General features: G+C 36.7%; 1 protein-coding gene across 28 annotated transcripts in view; it reads left to right on the top strand.

Annotated features, from left to right (window-relative positions):
- Positions 1-27,838, top strand: part of LOC129764888 (MAP/microtubule affinity-regulating kinase 3-like) — a 171,749-nt gene that overhangs the window by 34,313 nt on the left and 109,598 nt on the right. For 27 of the 28 annotated variants that reach the window (XM_055764462.1, XM_055764458.1, XM_055764459.1 and 24 more), the window contains exon 2: positions 12,606-13,914. In XM_055764462.1, coding sequence (XP_055620437.1) covers positions 12,793-13,914 — 1,122 coding nt within the window. In that variant the 5' untranslated portion in view covers positions 12,606-12,792. The remainder of the gene's footprint in view (positions 1-12,605; positions 13,915-27,838) is intronic. The other variant, XM_055764461.1, reaches the window with a different exon arrangement.

The following is a 27,838-nucleotide window of genomic DNA, read 5'->3' as shown; positions in this document are numbered from 1 at the left end:
AGTTACAATTTTGACATTTTTTGACGTTTTTTGATATTTTTGACGTTGTTTAGTATTTTTGACATTTTTGAAATTTATGACATTCATGTCATTTTTGACATTTTTGACACTTTTACATTTTTGATATTTTTGATATTTTTGACTTTTTTGACATTTTTGACATTTGACATTTGCGACATTTGACATTTTTGACATTTTTGATATTTTTGACATTTTTGACACTTTTGACATGACGTTTGCTGAAGTATCGTTACGTTGCGTTGATTTCTCAGGATCTTTATTTTTCGGAGGTCACTGACAGTCAACAATGATTTCTTTCCTTCCGAAATGAAACCATAAATTTCATGTCATATCTCAAACTGCGTCGTTAAGCCTTCATCACCCAGAAGTCCTCCGGTACACTTCATTCCATATTCCATCGATTAGTTAGTCCCGAGAGAGATCCTGTTATCCATAAATCGCGAAAACAGAACCCTCTCTGAATGGGTGGGGGTGAAATAAAGAATAATAACTGTAGGAATTTAGCGCTCGATTGAAGCCCGCGATAAGCTCGAAGCGAACACGAACTCATTTTCGTTCCGTGCCTTCCTGGGCTCGAGATCACGGAATAAATATATTCCCCGGGGAGTGGCCTTGCGCTTATCGCAGGAGGTTATCGTAAGGAAGTGGATTTCATTCCCTAGGCGTACATCTGCAGTTATTGTGCACTACCCCCTACCTTTGTGCATGACGAATGCACAAAAGTTCGACCTTTTAGAGGCAATTAGCGACTCTACTTGATTGCCTCCTGCGGACAAACAACAACAGTGGTCTTGAGGAATAGTTTTTCGCCTTCTTAAGGCTGATAATTTATTCAAATGGCATTGTCGGTTATTTTAAGAATGTGGGACCTGCTCGACAAGTGGTTCCTGGCTACGTTTAATCGCTCCTCTATTTATTTACGAACAAAAAAAATCGATAAAAACCTTCCCTCTTATATCACGGAAGTCCGCTCCGCTTTCACCTGCTAATAAGATTAGTTGCCTGCCACACCATCAGTCACCACAAAGTATTTTTCGAGCAGCCCGAGGAAAGCGCGGCACAAGTTATGTGTGGCAATAATAAAGTTTTCTAAATTGCCTCATGGCATGAGAAATATAATAAACTGATGGTGTTCTGTTGGAAAAAAAAAAACCCGGAGGCAATTTGAAAAAATAACGTCTTCAAGTTGCTACCTATCCATTCCCCAAACTCCTGTAACACGAGCATCGCATGTATTTTAGAATGTGATGTTTGCTCTAGCTATTTGCTTCCTCGCATGCATCATAATCAACTGGGACCGGGAATCGGATGATTTACGCACGGAACAACGACCACAGTTGTTGTCTCCGACCGACTGAGATGTAGATTGATATCAACGGGGTGCACACAATTGTGCCCCTATAAAGAACGTGCGAATTAACGACAATGGGAATTAATTCGCGCACGAGCGGTCAATTACAAGCTTGTTCGTACTCGTTGCCGGGCTCTGTCGTGCCAACACGACATTCTGCGACAAATGCTGCCCTTGGAGCGATCATTTTCGCTCTTTTCTCATTATTCGAGCAGCTGCTCGAATTTGGAATTATCGACTCTAGCGGTCCCAAATTTGATTCATTACCCCCATGACAGGTTTCTCACGCAATTTCGAATGTGTCGTTTCTCACCGAGAGCACCACAACAACCGGTATCTCTTGCATCATCCACTTGCGTCTCGCGCGGGGTAATAATGGTCGTCGGCATCTCCAATGATAATGATTCAGCAGCAGCCAACACAACAACTGAGCTAGTACATTTTGATGCAATCAATCAGTAGTAGGGTATAGTCTCGAACTGTGTGTTTTATTGGATCAATTGCTCAGAAAATGTGTAGAACCATAACAACCACCATGGCGGCATTGCCTCAACCAGCTCTCCTAAATTGTGAATAGTATCAATTATACACTGTGAGAATTCGATGTATTACATCGGAGAGGTGCATGAATGGAAGTAAAGAATGATTTTCGCAAAGTGTGCAAATGCATCAAATTGTAGCCTTCAAGTTTTAGTTCTCAAAAGGTAAAATTATCGCACACACGTGCTCAATTGACGTAGGGCATGATAACGCTACTCCAATGCTAATTAGCATTCGGGTTGCATTGTTTCAGCGATATAGTGAGAGCCTACCGAACGCGCCGATTTGTTTCGTAGGTTGGGTTTTCGCTTCGCAATCGATGGAATGAATCATGAAATTAAACATTTGTTACGGCGCGGGTGCGTAGGTCATTGTTTCTGTAATTATTGCATAAGGAGTCTCTAGAAATGAACGGATCGAACCTGCTGTGTGGGAGCAGATATTCTATGATTGGAATGTTTTCATTGTAGGAAAACTTAAGAATAAGAATTTCTGTGAAGCTGAAACTATTTTGAACGAAAAAAACTGAAAGTGATATTATATTCGAGCAGCTGCTCGAATTATGATTAGTAATGAAACAATCATGGAACCATAATAGGAAAAAGTGTGTTATTTCTTGGTGTTTTTCATTATATTTAACACTTCCTTTTATGGCTCGAAGAAGTATTAATATTATTTTATGGCGCTGGGATTGAATATGCATACAAGTGTTTTATGTAAAACCATACACGTGGGCGACAGCAACCACAGTGGAACAATTTATCATCTTCAGTTTTCAACCGAAGAACACGGCTCTCAATACAGTAAAATACATTCCCGTTTAACCCGGAAACAATGCACGAATTCAAAATTGAAATTCATTCAGATCGATCGCAAAAAGTTACCAATAAGACGGAATACACTCCTGAATTCACATAAGCTTTGTCCATGTAAAAAAACTATGAAAATCAATAAATTATTAATTCCAAAAAATAGTGTTGGCTGAACGCTCTCTAGAGTGAAATTAATCGGTACATCTAAAAATCTAATAATTTAAAAATCTAACAAAAGCAATGTGAAAATCAGAAATCTGGAAAATCGGAATTCTAAAAAAATCTAAAAATCTTAAATTTTCACAATAAAAAATCTAAACAATCTGAAGGATCTGAAAAAATTCAGATTCAAAAATCTTAGACCTAAAGTAACTGAAATTTGTGAAAATCTGCAATAAAAAACATAATTTAAAAGTTGAGAAATCTGTAAATCTAAAAATCCAAAAATCTGAAATCTATAAAACTATAAGACCTGAATTTTTAAAAGTCAGAAATCTAAAATATCTGGAATCCATAAAAATCTAAATACACCCATACCTCGCTTTACGGTCTAGATACGTTCCTGGGCCGCTAAGAAAAAAGCCGTATAAAGAATCAATTATTCCAATACAAATTTATACAAACTCTATCGGATCGGTTCCAAGCTTGTTCAACGAAAAACCGTATAAAGAGCGGCCGTATAGCGAGGTATGGGTGTAATATAAAATTTAAAATATCTGACCTCCAAAAATATAAAATCTATCACAAACAATATGAAAATTTTTAAATTTGAAAATCGGTATTGTAAAAAAAAATAAAATATAAGAAACTGAAATTCTAAAAAATCTGATATCTGAAAATTGTGAAATTTCAAATTCTTAGACATAAAGGAACTTAAATCTATGAAGTTGAAAAAAAAATTAAAACCTAAAAATCCAAAAATCTGAAAATCTGTGAAAATTTTTGAAAATGTAAAAATCTACAAATCTAAAAATTTTAAAATCTGATAATCTGTAAAACTAAAAATATTAAAAATCTAAAAATCTAGAAATATAGAAATCAGAATTCTATAAATCTAAAAAAAAGAATAAATCTGAAAATTTGAAAATTGGAAAATATGAAAATATGGAAATGTGAAAATGCGAAAATTTGGAAATATGAAAATATGAAAATGTAAACATATAAAAATAAGAAAATAAACAAATATAAAAATCAAGAAAACCTTAATATCTGAAAACATGGAAGTATATTAACATTGGAAACTGAAAATTCAAAATTCCAAAAATCGGAAAATATGAAAATCTGAAAATCGAAAAATATGAAAATGTCAAAATCTTGAATTCTCAGAATCTAAAAATCTAAAAATATAAATATCAAAAAATTGAAAAATCTGAAAATAGAAAAATGTGAAAATCAACAAATTTAAAAATCTAAATACCTAAAAATCGGAAAAATTAAAAAGCTCTTTAAATTTGGAATTAAAAAAAATTCGAAAATCTGAAAATATGAAAATCTGAAATGTGACAATCTGAAAATATGAAAATACGAAATCTGAAATGTGACAATCTGAAAATGTGAAAATATGAAAATCAGCAAACCCTAAAACAGGAAAAATCCGGCTAAAAATTTCAAATCGAAAAACTAAAGATCCGGAAATCTAAAAATGTAAAAATTAAAATATATGAAAATATGAAAGTGAACATGAGAATCTGAAAATCCATAAATTTAATTTTAAAAGAGCCAAAACTGAAAATCTAAAAATTTTAAAATCTGTAAATATAAAAGTCCGAAAATCTAAAAATATGAAAATATGAAAATTTCGAAATCTGAAAAACTAATTTTATAGCCCAAAACATTTATAACCTGCAAAACTGAAAATCTGAAAATCCGAAAGCTAAAAATCTGCATATATGAAAACGAAAATCTAATTTTATAAACTTATGATCTGAAAATCTGAAAATTCCAATAATGATAATCTGAAAATCTGAAAATTTAATATTCAAAAATCTAAAAATCTAAAAATTTTCTAATCTAAAAATCTGAAAACCTGGAAATATGGTAGTAAAAAACTGAAAATCTGAAAATTTGAAAATTTCAAGATCAGAAGATTGAAAATAATAAAAATTTATATATGAAAATCTAAAAATTTTAAATCTGGTGATCTGAAAATCTGAACCTAGACGAACACAGTGATATGAAGGCAACTTGAATCTGGCCATCCGTTATCTTGTGATAATGAGGTATACGTACGAAAAAAAACTTTGTTTTAAGTATAAGATGTGCATATTCCACCTGAAAATCCTTAGCAATTTTCACAATAATGGAATATGAAGTGTCAACGCAAATGTCGTCAACGTCTTCCAGTTGAAGAAGTGATCTCCAATTGGACAAACTTTTTACTGCGGAACAAAATTATGAGTCATTCAGTCGAGCACTGCAATAAAATTTTTTAAAAGTTTTCCTACTTGAAACTGATATGCTGCCATGAAAATGGAAGGAAATAATGGATGGCAAAGAATAGCATGAATTTATTCGAGGCCCCAAAAAATTCATAACATAACTATTATAACTTTAGAGTCATTCTAAAAAAATATGTCGAGCAGCTGCTCGAACAGCTCGAATTTGTTGAAAATGAAGCTATTTTCCATGGATTTAACGCTACAATATGCATCAATGTACATGTAAAGCTGTACACAAAATAGTCACAAAGAAGCATGTCCTAACGCGACGGTATTTTCAGTTTCCGACCCACATGGGTCGCGTGCCATAAACCTTTTTTTAGGGGCAATTTCACCGTGTGGACTCACCCCAAACACACGCTCGGGGAGCGCGAACAGATAGAAATGGTTGCGTGCAAGGTGTGCGCGCGTGACAGGTAAACTTTAATTACTGTCTATCGGAGTGTGTGTCAGAGGGCCACATTGTAATAAGCGAGAAGAGTATCCATTCGAGAGGCTCATTTCAGATGGTTCGATGGAGCGAGATACGTGAGTGCTGTAATTGTGCGGCTGTTCAGCGTTTGGATTCCCCGCACTCATTGTGTATATTTGGAAAGTTGCTCCGAGCGTATAAACACTTATGACACTAATTTGACAGCGCAATTTGTTACCACGACAACAAACTCTCGCTAGCCGGACCCCCCCAAAAATAGACCGAGTTCGAGATTATTTTCAACCGATTGACGCGGTGATATGTGATGACGGTCGACAGCGCGATGAAACCGAGGAGACACTAAGTCGTTGCCTTACTCGTTTTTTGTTGACAAACAATTAAAAATGCACACAACAACAACGACCGTGTGTGGCGGCGCCTTTTCGCACTGCAACAGGCGGCGGGGGGATAAACCACAAAAGTGTAGTGTATACAAACGTGCCAAACGTGGTGTGTCGTCTAAGTGACTACCCAAGATGGGATTGGCTGATATGGCGGCGATGATGAACGTCGAGTGCCAAATAAGTTCCGTACGGAATAGGATTTTCAATGAAGCTAAAATTGGCTGATGAAAAGCTATTATTCACGTTAATCGGCTTTGTAATTTTTGTTTTCCATGGCGTCGGGTCTGACCATGGCTTTCTGCCTTTGATCTCTGGCTCCAATTCGACTGAAAACGCTTTCCGCGAAGCGGACGGGGTCATTACACCACTTTCAACATCCGTTCACCACTTTTGCACCTCACAAGTAGCACCTCACAAACTGACCTGCACAAAGCACATAGATTACCATATAGTGCCGACCGTAATTGTGCGGCCAATGTGGCGGCAGCATAATGTGGCCGTTTTAGGGTGCTACCCAGAGTTGTTGGTATATGACACACGGTGATGAAATCCGTAACCGGCAAACTGTGGAACGAGGAAGTTAATTACAAAATATTCCAACTATTCCAATATCCACAACTCGGGTGAATGCACAAAGCAGAGTGCAGCAGCTACTAGCGGAAAACATACGGAACTAATCGCTCAATCGTCCTTCGATCGATGGTGAGCAATTAGCGAGATAACGAGCAAGCATGTTGATGTTTTTGCTGTTGAGTAGCAAATTGCGATCGTTGATATGACAATGGCGTTCTCCGTTAATCATGGATGCAGATTGTGTAGCAAATTGATCTTTCGAGTGGACAAAACAATACAAATCTGATCTGAAAAATTTGGGGGCGTTTGCGGCTTGTTTTAAAAAATCGAGCAGCTGCTCGAATTTCCAAATAACTGTGTTAGGTTCAAAAATCAACACCGAAATAAGTGCTGTTTGACGTTAATTACCGTTAGGGAAAATTTACAACGTATAAAACGGCTCGACAAAACGTCACAGTGAATCGTCTGTTGTCAATGGATGTGTTTTCGTGAAGCGAAAATAAATGAGACAAAACGAGCAAAATGTCGCTGGCGACGGATCGTCACTGAACTGTAGCGACGTCAAATCATCAAATCGTTTTCTCCAGTTCAGTGCAATACTCTGTGCGAAGGCCAGAATCCACTTGTGATTCGAAAAGTGTCATTCGCACTTTGCCACTGGTGAATGCGATCTTGATGATAGTGAGTGACATGATGTTGGATTGCATCCGAAACAGTTTTTCTCAATTATCCCATTTTTTTGCCATTACTGTTGTCTCAATAACGTAATCTTTTATAACGGTTTTATATCACCGGGGGTGAAGTACACTATCTTCTAACGAACGAGCGAGCTTGTTTGTCTTTCTTTTTTGCTCCACGGTGCCGAACTCCACCCTCTTTTCAACCGACCCAGTGTTTACGGTCCGTTTCAAAACTACTCACCCGTGTCCCGCCCTGGAGACCACGCGGGCGAGAATTCGAAAGTGAATTGGGCGTCTAACTTCTGCCCCGTGCGCGCTACTACTCCTATTACGGTGCCAAGCTTCGAATGCACTGCTGTGGGTCGCATAGCAAATATTTTCTAGGAGTTAGTTTATCGCATGCCCGAGGAATGTGTTGTAGCCTCGATTTTTTCTTATTTTGTTTTGATTTCAGTGTGAGTTGTGTCATCGTGAGTGGGGTGCGAATATTTTTCTTCGAGGTCACTTGCTTTTAAATCGTCTCTAAAATGTCGGTTTAATATATTGTATTTTTTCTCATCTTTATTTTATTCAAGTTACTCATAAAAATACAAATACTAAAAAGCAACAACCTAACCAAATTTATTAATATTTAATGTAATATAATATAAATACTAATAAATAAAACAACAACATTTTTTTGAATTTTCTACATGATTTCTGAGTGGTTAGCGTCTTACACTATCATGCCGGGTGTTCGGGTTCGATTCCCGTTCTGGCCGGAGGATTTTTCGTCGAAGAAATTTCCTTCGATTTGCACTGTGGTCACGCGTATTCAAGAGCTTTCAAGGCGTGTTATTTGGCTTAAGAAATCTCAACTGAGTATTAATAAATGACGCTAGTTAATGCATACGTTGAGACGGCAAAAGTTCCACAGAAACGTTTACGCCATTCAAGAAGATTAGAGATGAATAATTTGATGGATTGTACTTGCTTTCAAATTATGGAAAACATTTGTATCCATTTATTGAACTATCATAGATTACAATGCAGAATGACCTGCACACCGAATTAATGGAAAAACCAACATTTATTTTTTTTTTTTTTACCAAAGCAGTGCATTTAGTTTTGTACCGAATTTCTGAAAAAAACTGCTTAAATTTAAAAACAGAAAACATTGTAAAAGTTAGTATACTCCTGCATATTTGTCCATTCTTTCGTTAAAAGCAGAACCAATAATGTTATCAGATTTTAAAATTTTTCTCGAATGTGAAAATGAAATTTTTTGTTTTGTGTAAAATCGACACAGTACCACTATATTAGTTTGTGTTTTAGATGGAAAAAATGCCTGTTTTGAAATAAAAATGAAAAATTTTATCTGAAATACACGACCCACGATTCGTTTTTACAACATAACAATGTTTGTCAGAGCCGTGCCATTCGTGGAATCTGAATATTTACCCGAAAATGGACTCAGAGAGCCACGAAGAGTGCACTCCGGGAGATAAAAGCGGGAAGTTTTTTATGCTGCCATGGTCTTCAATGCAAAACATATTGTATTTTGGTGTATTTCTGTAATCGAACGAAACATTTTCAACGCTCCCAAAAAACATAATTTCCAAATTGTTTTATGCAGCACTTTTCGCAGAACGGCAACAGAAAATCCGGAACATATCGGTTTGTGTGTTGGCGGCGGTGACGGATCCAATTTTTACCTTCAGTTTTCAATTGAAGAATACAGCTCTCACCGCAGTAAAATATTTTCATCGCATTCGGCTTGGAATGCGCTGCACTTTGACACCCCTTTTCACCCGAAAACAATGTTCTGATTCGCTAAAATTGGATGATCCCCCGAAAAAAATCACAAAAAATCTCGAAAGCACTTCTAATTTCACACAAAGTCTCTTCGGACTAAAGAAAAATAGAAATCAATAAATAGTAAACGTTAAATTGAAAGCTTGAACACATTTTGTTGGCTGATCGCTGTCTAGAGTGAAACTAGAAATTACATTGAAAAAGGTCAATTTAGAAAACTTGACCGAAACTCTTAGTCTTGAGAAAGACCATTTTGGACGATCTCGCCGACTGGTTGCTAGCTGGATGACTGCCGAATAGTAGTTGCTGCTAAAAATTTAATCCGCAGAGCAAAACAATCTATACCTCTCGCTCGCTGTAACGTTATATGTGCGATAAAATCGGAAAACCCTACCTATTTTGTTTGTTTAGTTGTTTTACTGTTTCCATTTTAAATATCTTAGACAACCAACATGGCTGGAAATATTTCCTATTAGTTTGTCTACTTCCAATCAATATCCATCCATTAATTGATGAGATAATAGACGAATTTCATGTCAACTCGACTGGCCGTTGGCAGCATCATCTCTTATTGGAGTGAAACGGTGTGGGTGTAAACACATTGGTCATTTAAGCATACTTGAATATTTGAAATCTTAAAAAAAATAAGACTACTTTTTGAAAAGGGTCCAATATTTTTTCTTTATTTTTTACAAAAAAATATAACTCAAAAACCATAATATCTTAAAAATTCTGGTCAAAGGATGAAATTTTTTTAATTTTCATAAAAAATACTAATATTTTGTCAAAGAAAAATAACACTGAAAAAAAATTATTTTAAAAATTGAAATTCATTTTTCTCAAAAATGTACTTTTTTTAAATTCTAGAAAAAAAATAATGTGAATAGCCCTTACAATTTCCAACAAGTCACCCATACATCGGACGAAGGTCACATTTACAGGGAAAAAGACTTTCTAACAACAGCTTTCTCATGTTTTCTTCAAAAAAATTACTTCCTATCCTACTTTTGTTTAAAGTTAAGATAGCGATATAGTGTATTCTACAAAGTTTTAGATCTTATTAAAACATGAACCTCCATCCAAAACATCATCTTTCTTTCTTTTATAGTTTCTGGAATACATGGCATTTTCGTATGGAGACTCCCGAAAAAATTATGTCTTACTCGTAACAATATGTGTAAATTCTCGCGTTTGACATGTTCTTGACATGTTTCTGAAAATCTTTGCAGAACATGCAAATTGCGATAATTTATACATAAAAATGTTAGGAATTAAACATAAAAAGTAATTTAAAAAAAAAAAGTTTTTAATAGGAAAAATCTTTTCCCGTAAAAGTGCCCATCTTCCGATGTATGGGTGACTTGTTGGAAATTGTAAGGGCTATTCACATTATTTTTTTTCTAGAATTAAAAAAAAGTACATTTTTGAGAAAAATGACTTTCAATTTTCAAAATATTTTTTTTGTGTAATTTTTCTTTAAAATGGTTTGTTTTTTATATGAAAACTTAAACATTTTCCTACATTTCATTCTTCGACCAGAATGTTGTACACATAATAGTTTTTGTTTTAGTAAAAAATAAAAAAAAATTATGTTGGCCCTTTTCAAAAAATAGTGTTCTTTTACGAAGATTCCAAGTATGCAAAGCTGCGTAAAATGACCAATGCCTTTACACCCACAACATTTCACTGCTATCTGAGATGATGCTGCCTACTCCTAGGATGAGTTGGCATTAAATCCGTTAATATCGTTCAAAATTATATTGAAAGATTAGACGTAGTCCTACGTCAAAATAGTTTTGCTCTTTCCAGAAGACAGTTTACCCTGATTTTGAAGAAAATTGTATCAAAGAAGTCTCATTATTCAATACATTCACAAGTTTGAACGGATTTCGAGAGATGGCTGCTAATTCCATAGACGAGTTGGTGTGCAATTATTCATATTTCGATTAGAGTTCTGTTTCGAAGGTTTTTTCGGTCATTCTTTGAAACCCATTACAAATGATGATATTTCTAACAATATTGATTCAAGTTTTCAAGAATATCTCGAAAAGGTATATAATGTAGCATCCGATCACCCTGGTTCGACCCCAAAATGATCCTATGGCTCAGATTTCCTCATTGGTAACCTGCATGCAAACCTATAAAAACCGCAACCCCCGTGTCAGCCAACAATAGGCATGTGCGCAACCTGCGCTCTCGTGGATTCGAATGCACCATGCAATACAGGTCGCTGCAAGGTCGGTCATTATATATCCACTTTTGCTGCACAGAGATTACCATGAGAAGCCTCATCGATGCTCCGGCGCTTCCCCCCCTTTATCGAATATGATCCCTCTCTGTCGAATGCCCCGAAGGGGTTTGGAATTTGTACCTGCTGCTTTGGGAACGGAACGCACATGTGTGTTTGTGTGTGTCTGTGTAGGCAGCTGAAAGTTCGAACCCGCGAAACCTGTTTGGCAGGTTTTGTACGCCACCGCGCGCGTTTTCAACTGCCTCTTTTTTATTCGCAACAAAAAAACACGACAGCTCGCGATGAAAAAAGGCAGAGAGCGTGTGTGTAAGAGAGGAAGAGACTTTTGGCGTTGGGAAGTCGTCGGAAAGCGTCGGAGAGCTACCATCACTACTAGCGTGTGCGCTGCGCTCCAACAAACGTGATCGGTGTTTTTATGACCCACAAGAGGGGAGACAGAGACAGGCTAAAGCAGCAGCATGATGGGAATAACGAAATGCCAATGCGGATTCTTGGGCAATCACGTCGTTCTCCTGTCCGCTGCGCGGTGCCGCAGAGTTACCGCGTTCTCTCGCCAAGCAAAACCTAATTCATTCATGATGGAGGAAAGGTAATCTCTCAATGTCGTCATCTTCGTCAGAAGAACAAGGGTGGCGGCCAATTTTGGAGAATTGGGCAGATTTTTCTCTTTGATAGAATTAATTATATACACATATGATGTCGATATTTCTCGGTACTGTTGATGGTCATAATACAATTTTCCTGGAAAGATTGATTCACGGTCTGGTATACAACCCACATTACTCATCGATTATTTGATGAGTTAGAGCCGACTCAGACACCGTCTGCCAAGATCAAAGTATACATCCGATTTCTTGCGGTGATTCATATTGGATCACACTTACCTGGATATTGATATCCCATCAAAGAAACGGTTTAAAGGTATAAACACGCCAAAATTATTCTGCGAAATACTTTTGCATCGAATGCACGCGGCATACTTTCCGTCTTTCCGGCTCAGAAATGGGCACGCATATGCACCGCACGCAACAGCATGTGCTGCCCTCTGTACATGGATATGTTTTTTTGTTTTTGTCAGTGTTGGCTCTCGTGATCGACTTTTTTTCATTTTGTTTTCTGTACACATGCACTTCCTCCCTTATACCCTTATTCCCTGCTGACCTTTCCGTGCGAGTGGAACAACGTGACACAACAATGAAGAAGGGGAGGGACGGTTTATGGGGGGTAGAACACGTGGAAAGATTGCGATTTCCGGCGGCGCGGAACCAGGTGTTCTATGAAATGCTGTTTCCTTTCTAACCGTATCGATCCCAAATCCCCGTTGTGTAGCAGCAGCAGCCGAATCTCCAAAGTGAACGAATAAAATAACCAAAAAGTATAATGTGTTGAGAGCGGCAATTGGCGTTCTGAAGAAGAAATAAAAAGTGAAAGCAGTAAGAGTTCGCGGTAGTGGTATCCTTTCGCGGGGAGGAGAGTCGCCGATTTCTTGGTTTTCTCCCTTCTGGGGAGGTGAAATATGTACGAGGTGGCAACTCACGCGGGCAATAAACTAGACGCTGCGTATGCCATCAAGAGCCTCTCGAACATCATGGGACAGATATCGTCGAGTCAGACGGCGACGGCCACCAACAATAACCATCACCATGGGGCAGTGGGGCGCAACGGGAAGAAAATCTATCACCGGCACTCGTCGGTCCAGCCGGCCCTGGCCAATATCAAGCTGCTGAAGAAGGAGAACTCCTTCAGCGCCAAAGAGCACCATATCAAGGATCCGCTCCACAAGGCGCGCACGGAAAGTAAGAACATTGACCAGCTACTGTTGGTCGCCAATGGGCAGAGTATGGTGGTCCCACCGGTCAGCACGGCGACCACCGCCAGTAACGATCTGAATCTCAGCCGGGATGACACGACCCAAAACTCGGGGACCGTGTTCAGCTCAACCAGTAGCAAAGAGTTCTTCAAATCGGGTGATGCCTACCACAAGACTGACGGTTGTTACTACAAAACTCTGGACAATGGTTACCACAAGTTACCTACCGACTCGTATCACAAAACGACCGAGGGTTGCTACGTCAAGCTGCCGGACGGCAGCTTTCGAAGGTTAGACGATAAGGTACTCTCCATGGATGCCAACGCCGTCATCGGAACCACGACCGGTGGCGGCGACCACAGCACACCGCCGAGTCGGAACGACGACTCGTCCGTGCAGTACCGGGTCAAGAACCCGATGATGAAGTTTCTCAAACGTTCCAAATCCCACACACCCGCCACCATCGCCCAGCTCCAGAAGGAGAAGGAGAAACACCGACTCAGTACAATCCAGTCGCCGGCTGTGGACGCAGGTCGTCCGCCGGTGTCCCACCAGCAGCAGCAGCAACTTTCGTCGCAGCAGCAGCCGCCGCATAACCATCGGCACGAGTCGAAATCGCAACATTCCAGTAGTAGTCAATCATCTCAACAGCAGCAGCAACAGCAGTCGCAACAGCATCAACATCATCAGCAGCCCGCGCCGAACCAGAATCGGCGCGTCATGGTTACCATGATCGATGGTGGTCTGCCGGTGGTGGCCAAGAGCAAACCCATCCACGATAAACCAAAAAGTGCCAAAGCTCGGACCCAGGATGCCACCAGAGAGAAGGTAAATATGATATCATGACTTTTTTCAGCATCTCTTTGGTTGTTCTCTGATTCGAGGAGGAGGAGGAGTTCAAGATCCGTAATCAAACAATAAAATACAAATGATATACACATAATATACCGAAGAAAAAAACTTAAACATATGAACCTACGATGACTTCAAAATTCTACTTGGTATTTTAGATTTAAAGAAACTACGCATATTCAAAATCTCAAAAAAATTCTTGAGACTCGTAAGGATTATAAAGACCCATAACCCAAAGAATGACCCAGATAAGGAAGATTTCGCTGTTCTTGGGAACATAATACAGCATTTTAATGACAAAAAAGAATCTACCGAAAAAAATGAGCTATTATTTTGTTCAAACCTCGCTTATTCATTCCTTTTCGAAAAAAAATAGACACTCAAAAACAAATCTAGACAGTTTTTTGAAAAAAGTCCAAGTTTATTTCTCAGATTTTCAAACTCAAAAACTATGAGACCACCAAATGTAGGGAGTTCAAAGAAGGAAATGTAGGGATTTGTCTTAATTTTTGTTTATGAAAAAGAAAAAAAATATTCATGACAATTCATTTTCATAAAAACATGTTTTTTAGATTCTGACGAATTTCATGCCAACTCGACTGGCCACTGACAGCAATATCTCAGCTAACAGTGAAACATTGTGGATGCAAAGACATTGGTCATCCAAGCAACCTTGCATAATTCAAATATTAGAAAAAGGGTTGGACAACTTTTTGAAAAGGGCCAAAGTTTTTTTTTATATTTTTACAATAACACATAACTCAAAAATTATACAAAATGTTGGTTACAGAATGAGATGTAAAAAATTGTTTAAATTGTCATAAAAAATATTTACAGTGAAAAAAAAATAAAAAATTGATATTATTTTTTCCCAAAAACGTATTTTTTCAACTTTCAAAAAAAATATATGAATAGCCCTTACAATTTCCATTTGTCTTCCATACATCGGAGGTTGGGAACTTTTACAAGGGAAAAGTTTTTCTAACAACAACTTTTTCATGTTTTCGTTGAAAAAATTACAACTAATCCAAATTTTGTTTAAACTCAAGATAGCGATATAAAGCAAAGCATAATTTAGATCTTACTAGAACACGAACTTTAGTTGAAGATGACAGCTTTCTATCTTTTATAGTTTCTGGAAGGTGGTATTTTTCGTATGGAGACTCCTGGAAAAGTAATGTTTTACTCGTAACATTTTTGTATGTAAATTTTCCGCGTTTGACATGTTCTTGACATGTTTCCAAATAGAAAAACAGTTTGCAGAACATGTAAATCGCTAATTGTAAGTGCTATTCTTATCATGTTTTTTAGAATTAAAAAAACATTTTTAAGAAAAATTTAATGATTTAAAAAAAAAACCAACAATTTCTTTCCTCAAAAGATTATTTGATAGCTTTGGGTGAAAACACAAATAATTTCCTACATTTAATTCTTGAACTAAAATTTTGAAGGCCTTATAGTGTTTGAGTGAATTTGTGTTGACGTTTTGGGTTTTTCTAAACTTTTTTTTCGAAAAATCTTAACTCCAAGACTATAGGATCTACAAAATGTTGGTTAATCCTTTCTCTACGACAGTGTGTAATGAATTTTTGTCAAAAATGAAGAAAAAAGAAAGAAGGTTTGGCCCTTTTTTTTCGAAATTTTCAAGTATGCAAAGTTGCTCATATGACCAATGGCTTTATACTCACAACGTTTCGCTGTAATCTGAGATTATGCTGCCAATGGTCAGTCCAGTTGGCATGAAATTCGCCGAGTACTGAGTATTGAGTCTTGAGTATTGAGTATTGGGTATTGAGTATTGAGTATTGAGTATTGAGTATTGAGTATTGAGTATTGAGTATTGAGTATTGAGTATTGAGTATTGAGTATTGAGTATTGAGTATTGAGTATTGAGTATTGAGTATTGAGTATTGAGTATTGAGTATTGAATATTGAGTACCGAGTACTGAATACTAAGTACTGAGTTGTGAGTTCTGAATTCTGAGTACCGAGTGCCGAGTACTAACTACTGAAGACTGAGTATCGAGTATCGACACTAAGATGAGTATTGAATATCGATACTAAGATACGTATTGAGTATTGAGTATTGAGCACTGGTACAGTGCCAAGTACTGAGTGCTGAGATACTGTACGAATTTTGTGAGCAAATTTTCATACCACAGTCCCCTCTGCTCGTGAGAATCGAATTATGTACAACAATCTATCGTATGCGGGTTAACAACGATGAATCAGATTACGAGTTCAATTTTGTTCACGCACTACCGATGAAGGAGCGCTGATCGAATAAACAATATTGCGAATGTTTCCATCACTGGTCATTACCAAGGAAGTCTATCTTTTTTTTAATCTTTCTCCTTTTTCTCGTTTTCCTCCTTTATTTTCTTCTATAATTTTTGCTTTTTCTCTCTCTTTCTTTCCCTTTTTTCCTATTTCTTTTCTCTAAACCACCAAAATGGATATTACTAGAGGGGTTTGTTATTGGGGAATTGTACGAAATTAGCAGAATTATCAGGCCTAGGGTTATCAGAATGGAGCATAGAAATTTTGAGTAACCTGGAATAGCAAAAGCATTTTTTTCAACGTTCCGCTAGCTTATAACATGATGAATTCAGTTTTTCTGAAGGCACCATGATATTTTATAGTTTATTCCGATGTGAAAAAGTGCAGATTATATTGAATTTTCGGCTGTGATCAGTGTAATACAATTCATTATTTCTTGTTTTCTTTTTTATTTTTTTTAGTAAAAATGAATTAAGAAGAAAAACAGAATAACGAAAAAGACGACATAGGAGAAGGAGAAGAATAAGTGGGATAAATGTGACGATAATACATTTATTCCACTTATTCTTCTCCTTCTCCTATGTCGTCTTTTTCGTTATTCTGTTTTTCTTCTTAATTCATTTTTACTCAGCCTTCTTTTGGTCTTTATCAAATGTTTCATTTTCATAACTGTTACGATTCCTATTACTTTTCTCTTCCATTTTTCGTTTTTCCCTTCCTTTTTCTCAGCTTTTCGGTAGTTGTGATGTTGAGTTAATGTTAAGCGATTTGAGGTTTCACATAAAGAACTTTGTTTTTTTTTTTCGTTTTCTCGCTTCTCTCTTTTTCTGTATTTTGTTTCTTTTTTTCCTTCTATTTTTCTCCTTTTATTTTTTTTTAATTTTCGTTATTTTTCTTCAATGATTTTTACTCTCTTTTTTGTTTTTTTCTCTCTCAACCACTGAAATGGATATTGCTAAAATGGTACGGGGAAATTGTTATGAGTTAGCAGAATTTCCAGATTGTGCTAGAACGTGAGTTCAGAAATTCTGAGTGAACATAAAGCATAAGCATTTTCTCAACTAACGAAATGTTTTGAAAACATGATATATTTAGGTTTCCCAAATTCTTTACGATCTCTTCAAGTTCATGACGTTATGGGAATGTGTAGTTTATATTGAATTTGCGGTCGTTGATGAGTGTGATACCATTATATTTTTTTGCTCTACTTTTCCATTTTATTATTGTCATTTTATTATTTGTTTTATTGTTTACCTTCCTTCACGTTGTTGTTTTAGCTATTCTGCTTTAATATTTCAACTTTTCTCAACTTTGACTTAATGAATTCAGGTTTCCCGAAGGCATCGCGATAATTTCAATATAATCGCGTTATGGAAATGTGTAGTTTATATTGAATTTGCAACCGTAATATGTTATTTTTATTCTTGTCATATTTATTTCTTTTCCATTTTACTCTTCTTAATCCTCTTTTGATCTTACTTATCTTTTTTTCATAACTGTCACTTACTATTTCTATTTTTTTTCCATTTTCCATTTTCTCTTTTTTTCTAAGCTTCTCGCCAGCTGTTGGTATGATTTCAAGATGTTTCAAATTTTCCGATAGTATACGGTAGAGAAGATAGAACACAAGAGAGAAGGAAGTGAAGTGAAAAAAGGGATGAGGCAAAAAAGCAAAAAGGAAGAAAAAAGGAAAGAAAAATGTAAGAGGACAATTATGATGAAAAATATGTACAAAGTAAATAAAAATAAAGAATAGAGAAAAAACGAAGGAACGTAGTTTTTGCGTATTGGCAGGCTCGTATTATTTTTTTTTTATTTTTTAGACATGCGACGTATGTTTCGTATTTACTTAATTTTGACCAAAAGAATCGTTGTATCGCTCACCAACGCGGTCCAATGACCTAGTTACCTTTTTCGACATATACACGGAATTGGACCCTACATGTAAAAGTAACATGTCGTTTGTATATCAGCAGTGATCCAACGAGGGTTAATGGCGTTTTAAAAATATGTGATTTTACTTGATGGAAGAATATCAGTCTTTTTTTTATTCGTTTTATGAATTTTTCATTTCTCCAAATTTTCGTTTTCTTATTTTTATTTGTTTTTTTTCCATAATTTTGTTTCCTTTTCTGTTCTTCGTATTTTTATTATTTGTATTCTATTTTTTCTCATTCCATTCTTTCTTGTTTCTTCTCATATTATTGTTTGATCTCGCATCTTTTTAATATCTACTTTAGTTTTATATTTTTCTTCATCGTTTTTGGCATTTTATTTTTCTTTCAGTTACTTTTTTATTTTTTTTCTTCTACTTTCCTTTTTTCTTTCCCTCTTATTCCTTCCGCACTTTTCCTCTAACAGTACACATTATGTTTATTCAATCATTTCTTTCAATCTTGGTAACTGGCTGACGGATTACTCATAACGTAGCCTCCCCGTGTTTTTTCAAACTCCTCCGGTTTTTTCTCTAAAATACTCTTTGATATACTTAAAATATCCACTTGTGTCGTGGAAACATACAAGAAATTAATAATTCAAAACATAACCGGCGCTCCAAATATCTACTCTCAGGCAAACACTTTGTTTTGAGATGTTCAAACTAAAGAGACCCTAGAATTTTCGTGATTTTTAAAAAGTTGACACTCTTTTTAATCTATATATATAAAACTGGATTTCTGTCTGTCTGTCTGATGCTTATGGACTCGGAAACTACTGAACCGATCGACATGAAAATTGGTATATAGGGGTTTTTGGTGTCGGGGAAGGTTCTTATGATAGTTTGAGACCCCTCCCTCCTCTTTCGCCATACAAATGAAGCACAAATTTCTAAATTACTTGAGAATTAATCAAGCAAACGAAATTTGGCATGTGGAGGTTTAAGGGTGCAATAGATGATTCTATGGTGGTTAAACACTCTACCCCCTCTCTAAGAGTGAACTGCCATACAAATGAAACACAAATTTCTGCATTACTCGAGAATCAATCAAGCAAATGAAACGAAATTAGGCATATGGAAGTTTTAGGGCACAATAAATGTTTCTATGGTGGTTAGACACTCCACCCGCCACCGTAAGAGGGGGCTGCCATTAATCAAGCTAATGAAACCAAATTAGGCATATGGAAATTTTAGGGTGTAATAAATGTTGCTATGGTGGTTATACACCCCACCCTCCTCACTGAGGGCGAGCTGTCATAGAAATGAAACACAAATTTCTGCATAACTCGAGAAGTAATCAAGCAAATGAAACCATACTATGCATGTGGAGGTTTTGAGGTGCAATAAATGATTGTATGGTGGTTAGATACTCCTCCCTCCTCTCTTATGGAGAGAGAGCTGCCATACAAATGAAACACAAATTTCTGCATTACTCGAGAATTAATCAAGCAAATTAAATCAAATTTGACATGTGCAGGTTTAAGGGGGCAAGAAACATTTCTAAGGTGGTTCAACACTCCTCCCACTAGAGACACTCATTTAGAGTTTTCTTGCCAGAAACACAAATTTCTGCATAACTCGATAACTAATGAAGCAAATGGAGCCAAATTATATATATGGAGGTTTTGGGAGCAATAAATGTTTTTATGGTGGATCGACTCTCCTTTCCCCTCTTTAAAAAAGGGGGGTGGGGGGGGGGTGAAGGATGCTAAATGAATTTTTGGATAAATTTTCTGTATCATACATTTATTCCATATAACGGAAAAACATGTTATTTGCAAGTGGGAGAAAACATGAGAGGTTTAAGCTAAATCAAAGCAATTTTTGATTTTGGTAGAATCTTTTTTAATAGAATTTCGATATCAACATACAATCCAATCTGGTGGAAGGCGAAACCTCAAACATTGAACAACATGGCCCTATTATAATGCTACATGTTATAATCATTGATAAAGATATGGAGAAGATGCTGCTCAAATTCAAAAGATGATTCTATCTGCGCTGTGTATAATCTTGGAAACAATCTTTCCATTTTTTACTACTCTCCACCGGTGACGTAAGCCCGTGAATTCTCTTATTATCTTCCCACTCGCGTTCGGCGGATGAAATTTTGTGCGTGTCCCAATCTAGGCCGCATTACATGCCGAAAGAGGATAGGTAACAAGCAAGTATTCTTCAGATATTGCTCTTGCGTAAAGGCAACAGCAATTTGGTTGGGTCCTAAAAAAACTGAAGATGAAACTACATGTGTCGATTCGATGAAAGCTACTGGAACAGAGATCTTACGTAGGATGTGAAAAGTGTATGTTGAAACATCAAAATCGATTTGCTATGATGCTTAGTTCGTATAACTTGTCTTACAAATTCCCGCTTCTTCTGTCGGCCAGGATGAAGGAAAAGATCCACCTTCCTCGTGGCAGTTGTTAATCTTCATCGTTTCACTCTGACCTAACTCTGAATAATTGCTGTGTGCTTTCGTTTCACCACCGCTCTCTTCTATACTGCAAGTGTATATCCACAAAGTCCTCCCCTACTTTGACGATGAAAATTTAAACGAAATTTTCCTTGGTCTCCGAAGGAATTCGGTCAACTATTTGTTTGTGTGGCTGACAGGAAGTAGTTGCTGCAGCGATAAAACACCAGCAATCGATTTTCCATTATACCAAGATGGAAAAGACCACACCTCTTTCATTAAATCCACTATTCCATTGCGAGCTGCTGAGGAAACGGAACACATTTACCACTCTCGACATTCATGACAACCCTCCAACCGCCGCCCTGTGATGTGTTCCTGGTTTCGAAAAGACAGCAACGCTTAATCCGAACGCACATATTTGCCCGCGGGGAAGATTCCCTAATTAAGAAAAACTTTCCTCCTCGCACACAAACACATGCACACACGTAAATCATTTAATCGCGGCACACATTCCTTTTTTGTGATGTGACGGAGTCGCTTTTACTTGTTCCCGGGGCCTTAAATTATCATTCATAAACGGTGGTTACTCTTGACATCATCTGAAGCCGAAAGCAGCCGGCGGAATGCAGCGAGAGATTTTGATTCGAGTGGAGCGAAACTGAATGTGAGTGTCAGTGGTTCGCGGCCATCGGATGGGTAAAATTTGCAGCATGCAAAGACAACCGAGACGGGTCAGACTCATCGTCAGAGAAATCTCGACATAAGAGATTTTAGGGGGGTAAGGTAATATGTACCAGGATTCATGCCTTACATATGTGAGAAACCCGGATAGTTAGAAAACATTTAGAGACACTCCAATGTACTCAAAACTATTTTGTTGTCAAAGAACATTGTAAAGTAGGAAAATCAAAGAATAGAAAAATAGACATGGAAACTTCGGTTATGATGAAGAAAGAAAATCGAAAAGAAGACAACATGATAGAAAAATGTAGGAAAAAGAAGAAAACAGACAATGAAAAAAATAAGAAACTGAAAGACAAACAAGTAATTTTTATCGGCGTCGCTATTCTACTGAACCAAAATTTGTAGGGGGAGGGGCAATACACTATGGAACAGAATATCAGGCGAAAAAAATTTAAATAATATCGAATTCTCAGATTTCAGATGTCAGATGTAAGGTTTCAGATTAAAATTTATTTATCTGACACCAAGTTCAACCCATCATCTTCATGTGTCGTATTCCGATTGAAAACTCCAGATTTAATATCTGATATTAGATTCCAAAGATTAAATATTCTGTGTTAGACGAATTAATATGCATATAAAACATCCCGGAAATCATTGAGTAAATTTTTAATACCAATTTGTTTATATAAACTGATATTGGTCCCCCTAATGTCACACAACTTTACCTAATTTCATCTCATCTCACTTTACTTTTCCGTTCCTTATCTTACCTTAACCTTATCTAACCTTACTGTAACCTTGTTTTATCCACCTCGAATTTATTTTTCCTAATGCTGACCCTAATTTACATTTTCTTAATCTTTCTTTAATCTTACTTCAACCTTATCTCAACTTTAGTTTACCTTAATCTACCTTAACCTTATCATAACCTTACATCAATCTTAAATTAACCTTACCTTAATTCTCCCTTAACGTTACATCAACCTTATCTTAATCTTATGTTAACCTTACCTTAAACTTATCTTAAGTTTACCTTAACCTCACCTTAATCTTATCTTATCGTTACCTTAACCTTACCTTAACCTTAACATAATCTTACCTTAACCTTACCTTAACCTTACCTCAACCTTACCTTAACGTTATCTTAAATTTACCTTGATCTACCTTAACCTTACCTTAATCTTATCTTAACCTTACCTTCACGTTACCTTAACTTTATCTTAACCTTACCTTAACCTTATCTTAACTTTATTTTAATCTTACCTTAACGTTACCTTAACCTCATCACAATCTTATGTTAACCTTACCTTAACCTTATCTTATCGTTACCTTAACCTCATCTTAACCTTACCTTAACCTTACCTTAACCTTAACTTAATCTTACCTTAACCTTACCTTAACCTTACCTCAACCTTACCTTAACCTTACCTCAACCTTACCTTAACGTTATCTTAAATTTACCTTGATCTACCTTAACCTTACCTTAATCTTATCTTAACCTTACCTTAACGTAACCTTAACTTTATCTTAACCTTACCTTAACCTTATCTTAACTTTACTTTAATCTTACCTTAACGTTACCTTAACCTCATCACAATCTTATGTTAACCTTACCTTAACCTTATCTTAAGTTTACCTTAACTTTACCTTAACCTCACCTTAACCTTATCTTATCGTTACCTTAACTTCATCTTAACCTTACCTTCACCTTAACTTAATCTTACCTTAACCTTACCTTAACCTTACCTTAATCTTACCTTAACCTTACCTTAACCTTACCTCAATCTTACCTTAACCTTACCTTAATGTTATCTTAACTTGACCTTAATCTACCCTAACCTTACCTTAATCATATCTTAGCCTTCCCTTAACGTTGTCTTAACTTTATCTTAACCTTACCTTAATCTTACCTTAACCTTACCTTAACCTTACCTTAACGTTACCTTAACCTTATCTTAATATTATCTTAATCTTATCTTAACCTTACCATAACCTTACCTTAACCTTACCTTAACCTTATCTTAACCTTATCTTAACCTTACATTAACGGTTAATTAACCTGTCTTTAGCCTTATCTCAACCTTATTTCAACCTTCACCCTTTCACGTTACATTTGGGGCACATTGAATCAGTAATAGTGAAGGCAAGTTGATGTTTACAATTTTGTTGTTTGTTTGTGATGATGATAACGATGTTTTGAATTTCCTTTCAAAAACATGAGTTCATTCGCTTCTAGCCTCGAAAAAGGCCAATTTGGAAAATTAAACTAAATTCTCGGGCCTTGAGAAAGGCCATTTAGATAGCTCCGCTCCCGATCCTACTCCTACCCATCTGCTCGCTAGCTGGATGATTGATGAATCTCGCATGACCTATTGGTGACTTTTTTCCGATCGATCATTCAATTTTCGTGAACTCGTGCAAAAAATTATTTTGCTGATAGGTACTGAAAAACTGCGAAATTATTTTAATCGATTCGCTTGTCTATCATTTCGGATATGATTTAGGAATGGACCGTTATTATAAAATATTATAAAATTTTAAAATTCACTCATTAGTAAGATCCTTTAAGCAGTGAACTACTCACGGATTCGACAAATATTATCCGACTCGACATACCGCAGGTCCACGAATGCACATGGAGCAGGAACTGAACTCTCTTATCCTCTAGAAAGACACTTTGTTTTAAGGTAACTTTTAGCCTTAAGAAAAAAGACGGGTGGGTAAAGTCGGGGACACAACCGGAGAGACGTATAACTACACCAAGGGCTGCCAATTCAAATAACTTCTTAAATGTCTAAGCTGTTCTTTTTAACAAAATTACATCTTCAACGCTCTCAAAAATTTAATTCTCAAAACAAAAAATCCTTGAATAATCGCAGCACCTTTCGCGGAACGGCAACAGAAAAATCGAACCGAATCTGTTGTGTGGTGGTGGTGGAAACGACCGCAGCGGAGCAAAATTTCACCTTCAGCTTTCAACCAAAGAACACAGCTCTCACCACTGGAAAATAGCTTATTCACATCTGGTTTGAAAGGTGCTGCACTTTGACACCACTTTCAAATTGTAAATGATGCTCGAATTCGTGAAAGATGAATGATCGACCGGAAAGACACCAATAAGCCAGGTAACACTCCGGCAAAAAATTATAAAAATAAATAAATAATTAATTCCAAATTGACACATATCTTCAACACATGTTGTTGCCTTTTCGCTATCTATAGTGAAAATAAAAAAATCAAGAGAAACAGATAGATAGTGTGTGTGTACAACTATAGAGTTTTTAAACATTTTCGCCTTCAACCTTTAAAAGGACCATTTTAGTAAATTTATCCTAAACTCTTGGCGTTGCAATCTAGCAATTTTGTACGCCCTCGTCGCCACCGCCTTACTAGCTGGATACTTGCCAAATCGAACATTCAATGGCGCAGTCCCTTATACTGTCCAACAAACGCATATTTAATTGCTCAGAATGCTTTCTCTGAACGGGACGAGCAATCGGCACAGCAGCTATATTCCCAAATTGAATCTCAGCATTAACACGTGGTGTTGGCTGATCGCTGTCTAGAGTGGAACTAAAAATTGGGGACATGTGCTGTCAATTTGGGGTTTTGAAATCAAAATCCACCCATTAATGGAAAAGCTATTAACGTTCAAGATCTATACACTTTTTCCGCCCTAAACATTGATGTGGACCCCTATGTTGAAAAGTGAGACGTTTTCCTACTTCAAATTTTGTTGGCTGCTCTGTGATCTCGATTGAAATGAGATTAATTAGGAATCGCGAATGAAATTTGTTTTATCTACGCGTTCGGTGCAAGGGCGGAGCTTAAGCTGCACAAATTTCAGCTCTGCTTCGCTTTTTTGCTTCTGTGTGTCTGTATTATTTTGCTGATAGGTACTGAAAAACTGCGAAATTATTTTAATCGATTCGCTTGTCTATCATTTCGGATATGATTTAGGAATGGACCGTTATTATAAAATATTATAAAATTTTAAAATTCACTCATTAGTAAGATCCTTTAAGCAGTGAACTACTCACGGATTCGACAAATATTATCCGACTCGACATACCGCAGGTCCACGAATGCACATGGAGCAGGAACTGAACTCTCTTATCCTCTAGAAAGACACTTTGTTTTAAGGTAACTTTTAGCCTTAAGAAAAAAGACGGGTGGGTAAAGTCGGGGACACAACCGGAGAGACGTATAACTACACCAAGGGCTGCCAATTCAAATAACTTCTTAAATGTCTAAGCTGTTCTTTTTAACAAAATTACATCTTCAACGCTCTCAAAAATTTAATTCTCAAAACAAAAAATCCTTGAATAATCGCAGCACCTTTCGCGGAACGGCAACAGAAAAATCGAACCGAATCTGTTGTGTGGTGGTGGTGGAAACGACCGCAGCGGAGCAAAATTTCACCTTCAGCTTTCAACCAAAGAACACAGCTCTCACCACTGGAAAATAGCTTATTCACATCTGGTTTGAAAGGTGCTGCACTTTGACACCACTTTCAAATTGTAAATGATGCTCGAATTCGTGAAAGATGAATGATCGACCGGAAAGACACCAATAAGCCAGGTAACACTCCGGCAAAAAATTATAAAAATAAATAAATAATTAATTCCAAATTGACACATATCTTCAACACATGTTGTTGCCTTTTCGCTATCTATAGTGAAAATAAAAAAATCAAGAGAAACAGATAGATAGTGTGTGTGTACAACTATAGAGTTTTTAAACATTTTCGCCTTCAACCTTTAAAAGGACCATTTTAGTAAATTTATCCTAAACTCTTGGCGTTGCAATCTAGCAATTTTGTACGCCCTCGTCGCCACCGCCTTACTAGCTGGATACTTGCCAAATCGAACATTCAATGGCGCAGTCCCTTATACTGTCCAACAAACGCATATTTAATTGCTCAGAATGCTTTCTCTGAACGGGACGAGCAATCGGCACAGCAGCTATATTCCCAAATTGAATCTCAGCATTAACACGTGGTGTTGGCTGATCGCTGTCTAGAGTGGAACTAAAAATTGGGGACATGTGCTGTCAATTTGGGGTTTTGAAATCAAAATCCACCCATTAATGGAAAAGCTATTAACGTTCAAGATCTATACACTTTTTCCGCCCTAAACATTGATGTGGACCCCTATGTTGAAAAGTGAGACGTTTTCCTACTTCAAATTTTGTTGGCTGCTCTGTGATCTCGATTGAAATGAGATTAATTAGGAATCGCGAATGAAATTTGTTTTATCTACGCGTTCGGTGCAAGGGCGGAGCTTAAGCTGCACAAATTTCAGCTCTGCTTCGCTTTTTTGCTTCTGTGTGTCTGTATTATTTTGCTGATAGGTACTGAAAAACTGCGAAATTATTTTAATCGATTCGCTTGTCTATCATTTCGGATATGATTTAGGAATGGACCGTTATTATAAAATATTATAAAATTTTAAAATTCACTCATTAGTAAGATCCTTTAAGCAGTGAACTACTCACGGATTCGACAAATATTATCCGACTCGACATACCGCAGGTCCACGAATGCACATGGAGCAGGAACTGAACTCTCTTATCCTCTAGAAAGACACTTTGTTTTAAGGTAACTTTTAGCCTTAAGAAAAAAGACGGGTGGGTAAAGTCGGGGACACAACCGGAGAGACGTATAACTACACCAAGGGCTGCCAATTCAAATAACTTCTTAAATGTCTAAGCTGTTCTTTTTAACAAAATTACATCTTCAACGCTCTCAAAAATTTAATTCTCAAAACAAAAAATCCTTGAATAATCGCAGCACCTTTCGCGGAACGGCAACAGAAAAATCGAACCGAATCTGTTGTGTGGTGGTGGTGGAAACGACCGCAGCGGAGCAAAATTTCACCTTCAGCTTTCAACCAAAGAACACAGCTCTCACCACTGGAAAATAGCTTATTCACATCTGGTTTGAAAGGTGCTGCACTTTGACACCACTTTCAAATTGTAAATGATGCTCGAATTCGTGAAAGATGAATGATCGACCGGAAAGACACCAATAAGCCAGGTAACACTCCGGCAAAAAATTATAAAAATAAATAAATAATTAATTCCAAATTGACACATATCTTCAACACATGTTGTTGCCTTTTCGCTATCTATAGTGAAAATAAAAAAATCAAGAGAAACAGATAGATAGTGTGTGTGTACAACTATAGAGTTTTTAAACATTTTCGCCTTCAACCTTTAAAAGGACCATTTTAGTAAATTTATCCTAAACTCTTGGCGTTGCAATCTAGCAATTTTGTACGCCCTCGTCGCCACCGCCTTACTAGCTGGATACTTGCCAAATCGAACATTCAATGGCGCAGTCCCTTATACTGTCCAACAAACGCATATTTAATTGCTCAGAATGCTTTCTCTGAACGGGACGAGCAATCGGCACAGCAGCTATATTCCCAAATTGAATCTCAGCATTAACACGTGGTGTTGGCTGATCGCTGTCTAGAGTGGAACTAAAAATTGGGGACATGTGCTGTCAATTTGGGGTTTTGAAATCAAAATCCACCCATTAATGGAAAAGCTATTAACGTTCAAGATCTATACACTTT

Source organism: Toxorhynchites rutilus, chromosome 2, assembly GCF_029784135.1.
Source record: "Toxorhynchites rutilus septentrionalis strain SRP chromosome 2, ASM2978413v1, whole genome shotgun sequence".
Taxonomy (NCBI): Eukaryota; Metazoa; Arthropoda; class Insecta; order Diptera; family Culicidae; genus Toxorhynchites; species Toxorhynchites rutilus.
This window is presented reverse-complemented; position numbering and strand designations above follow the sequence as displayed.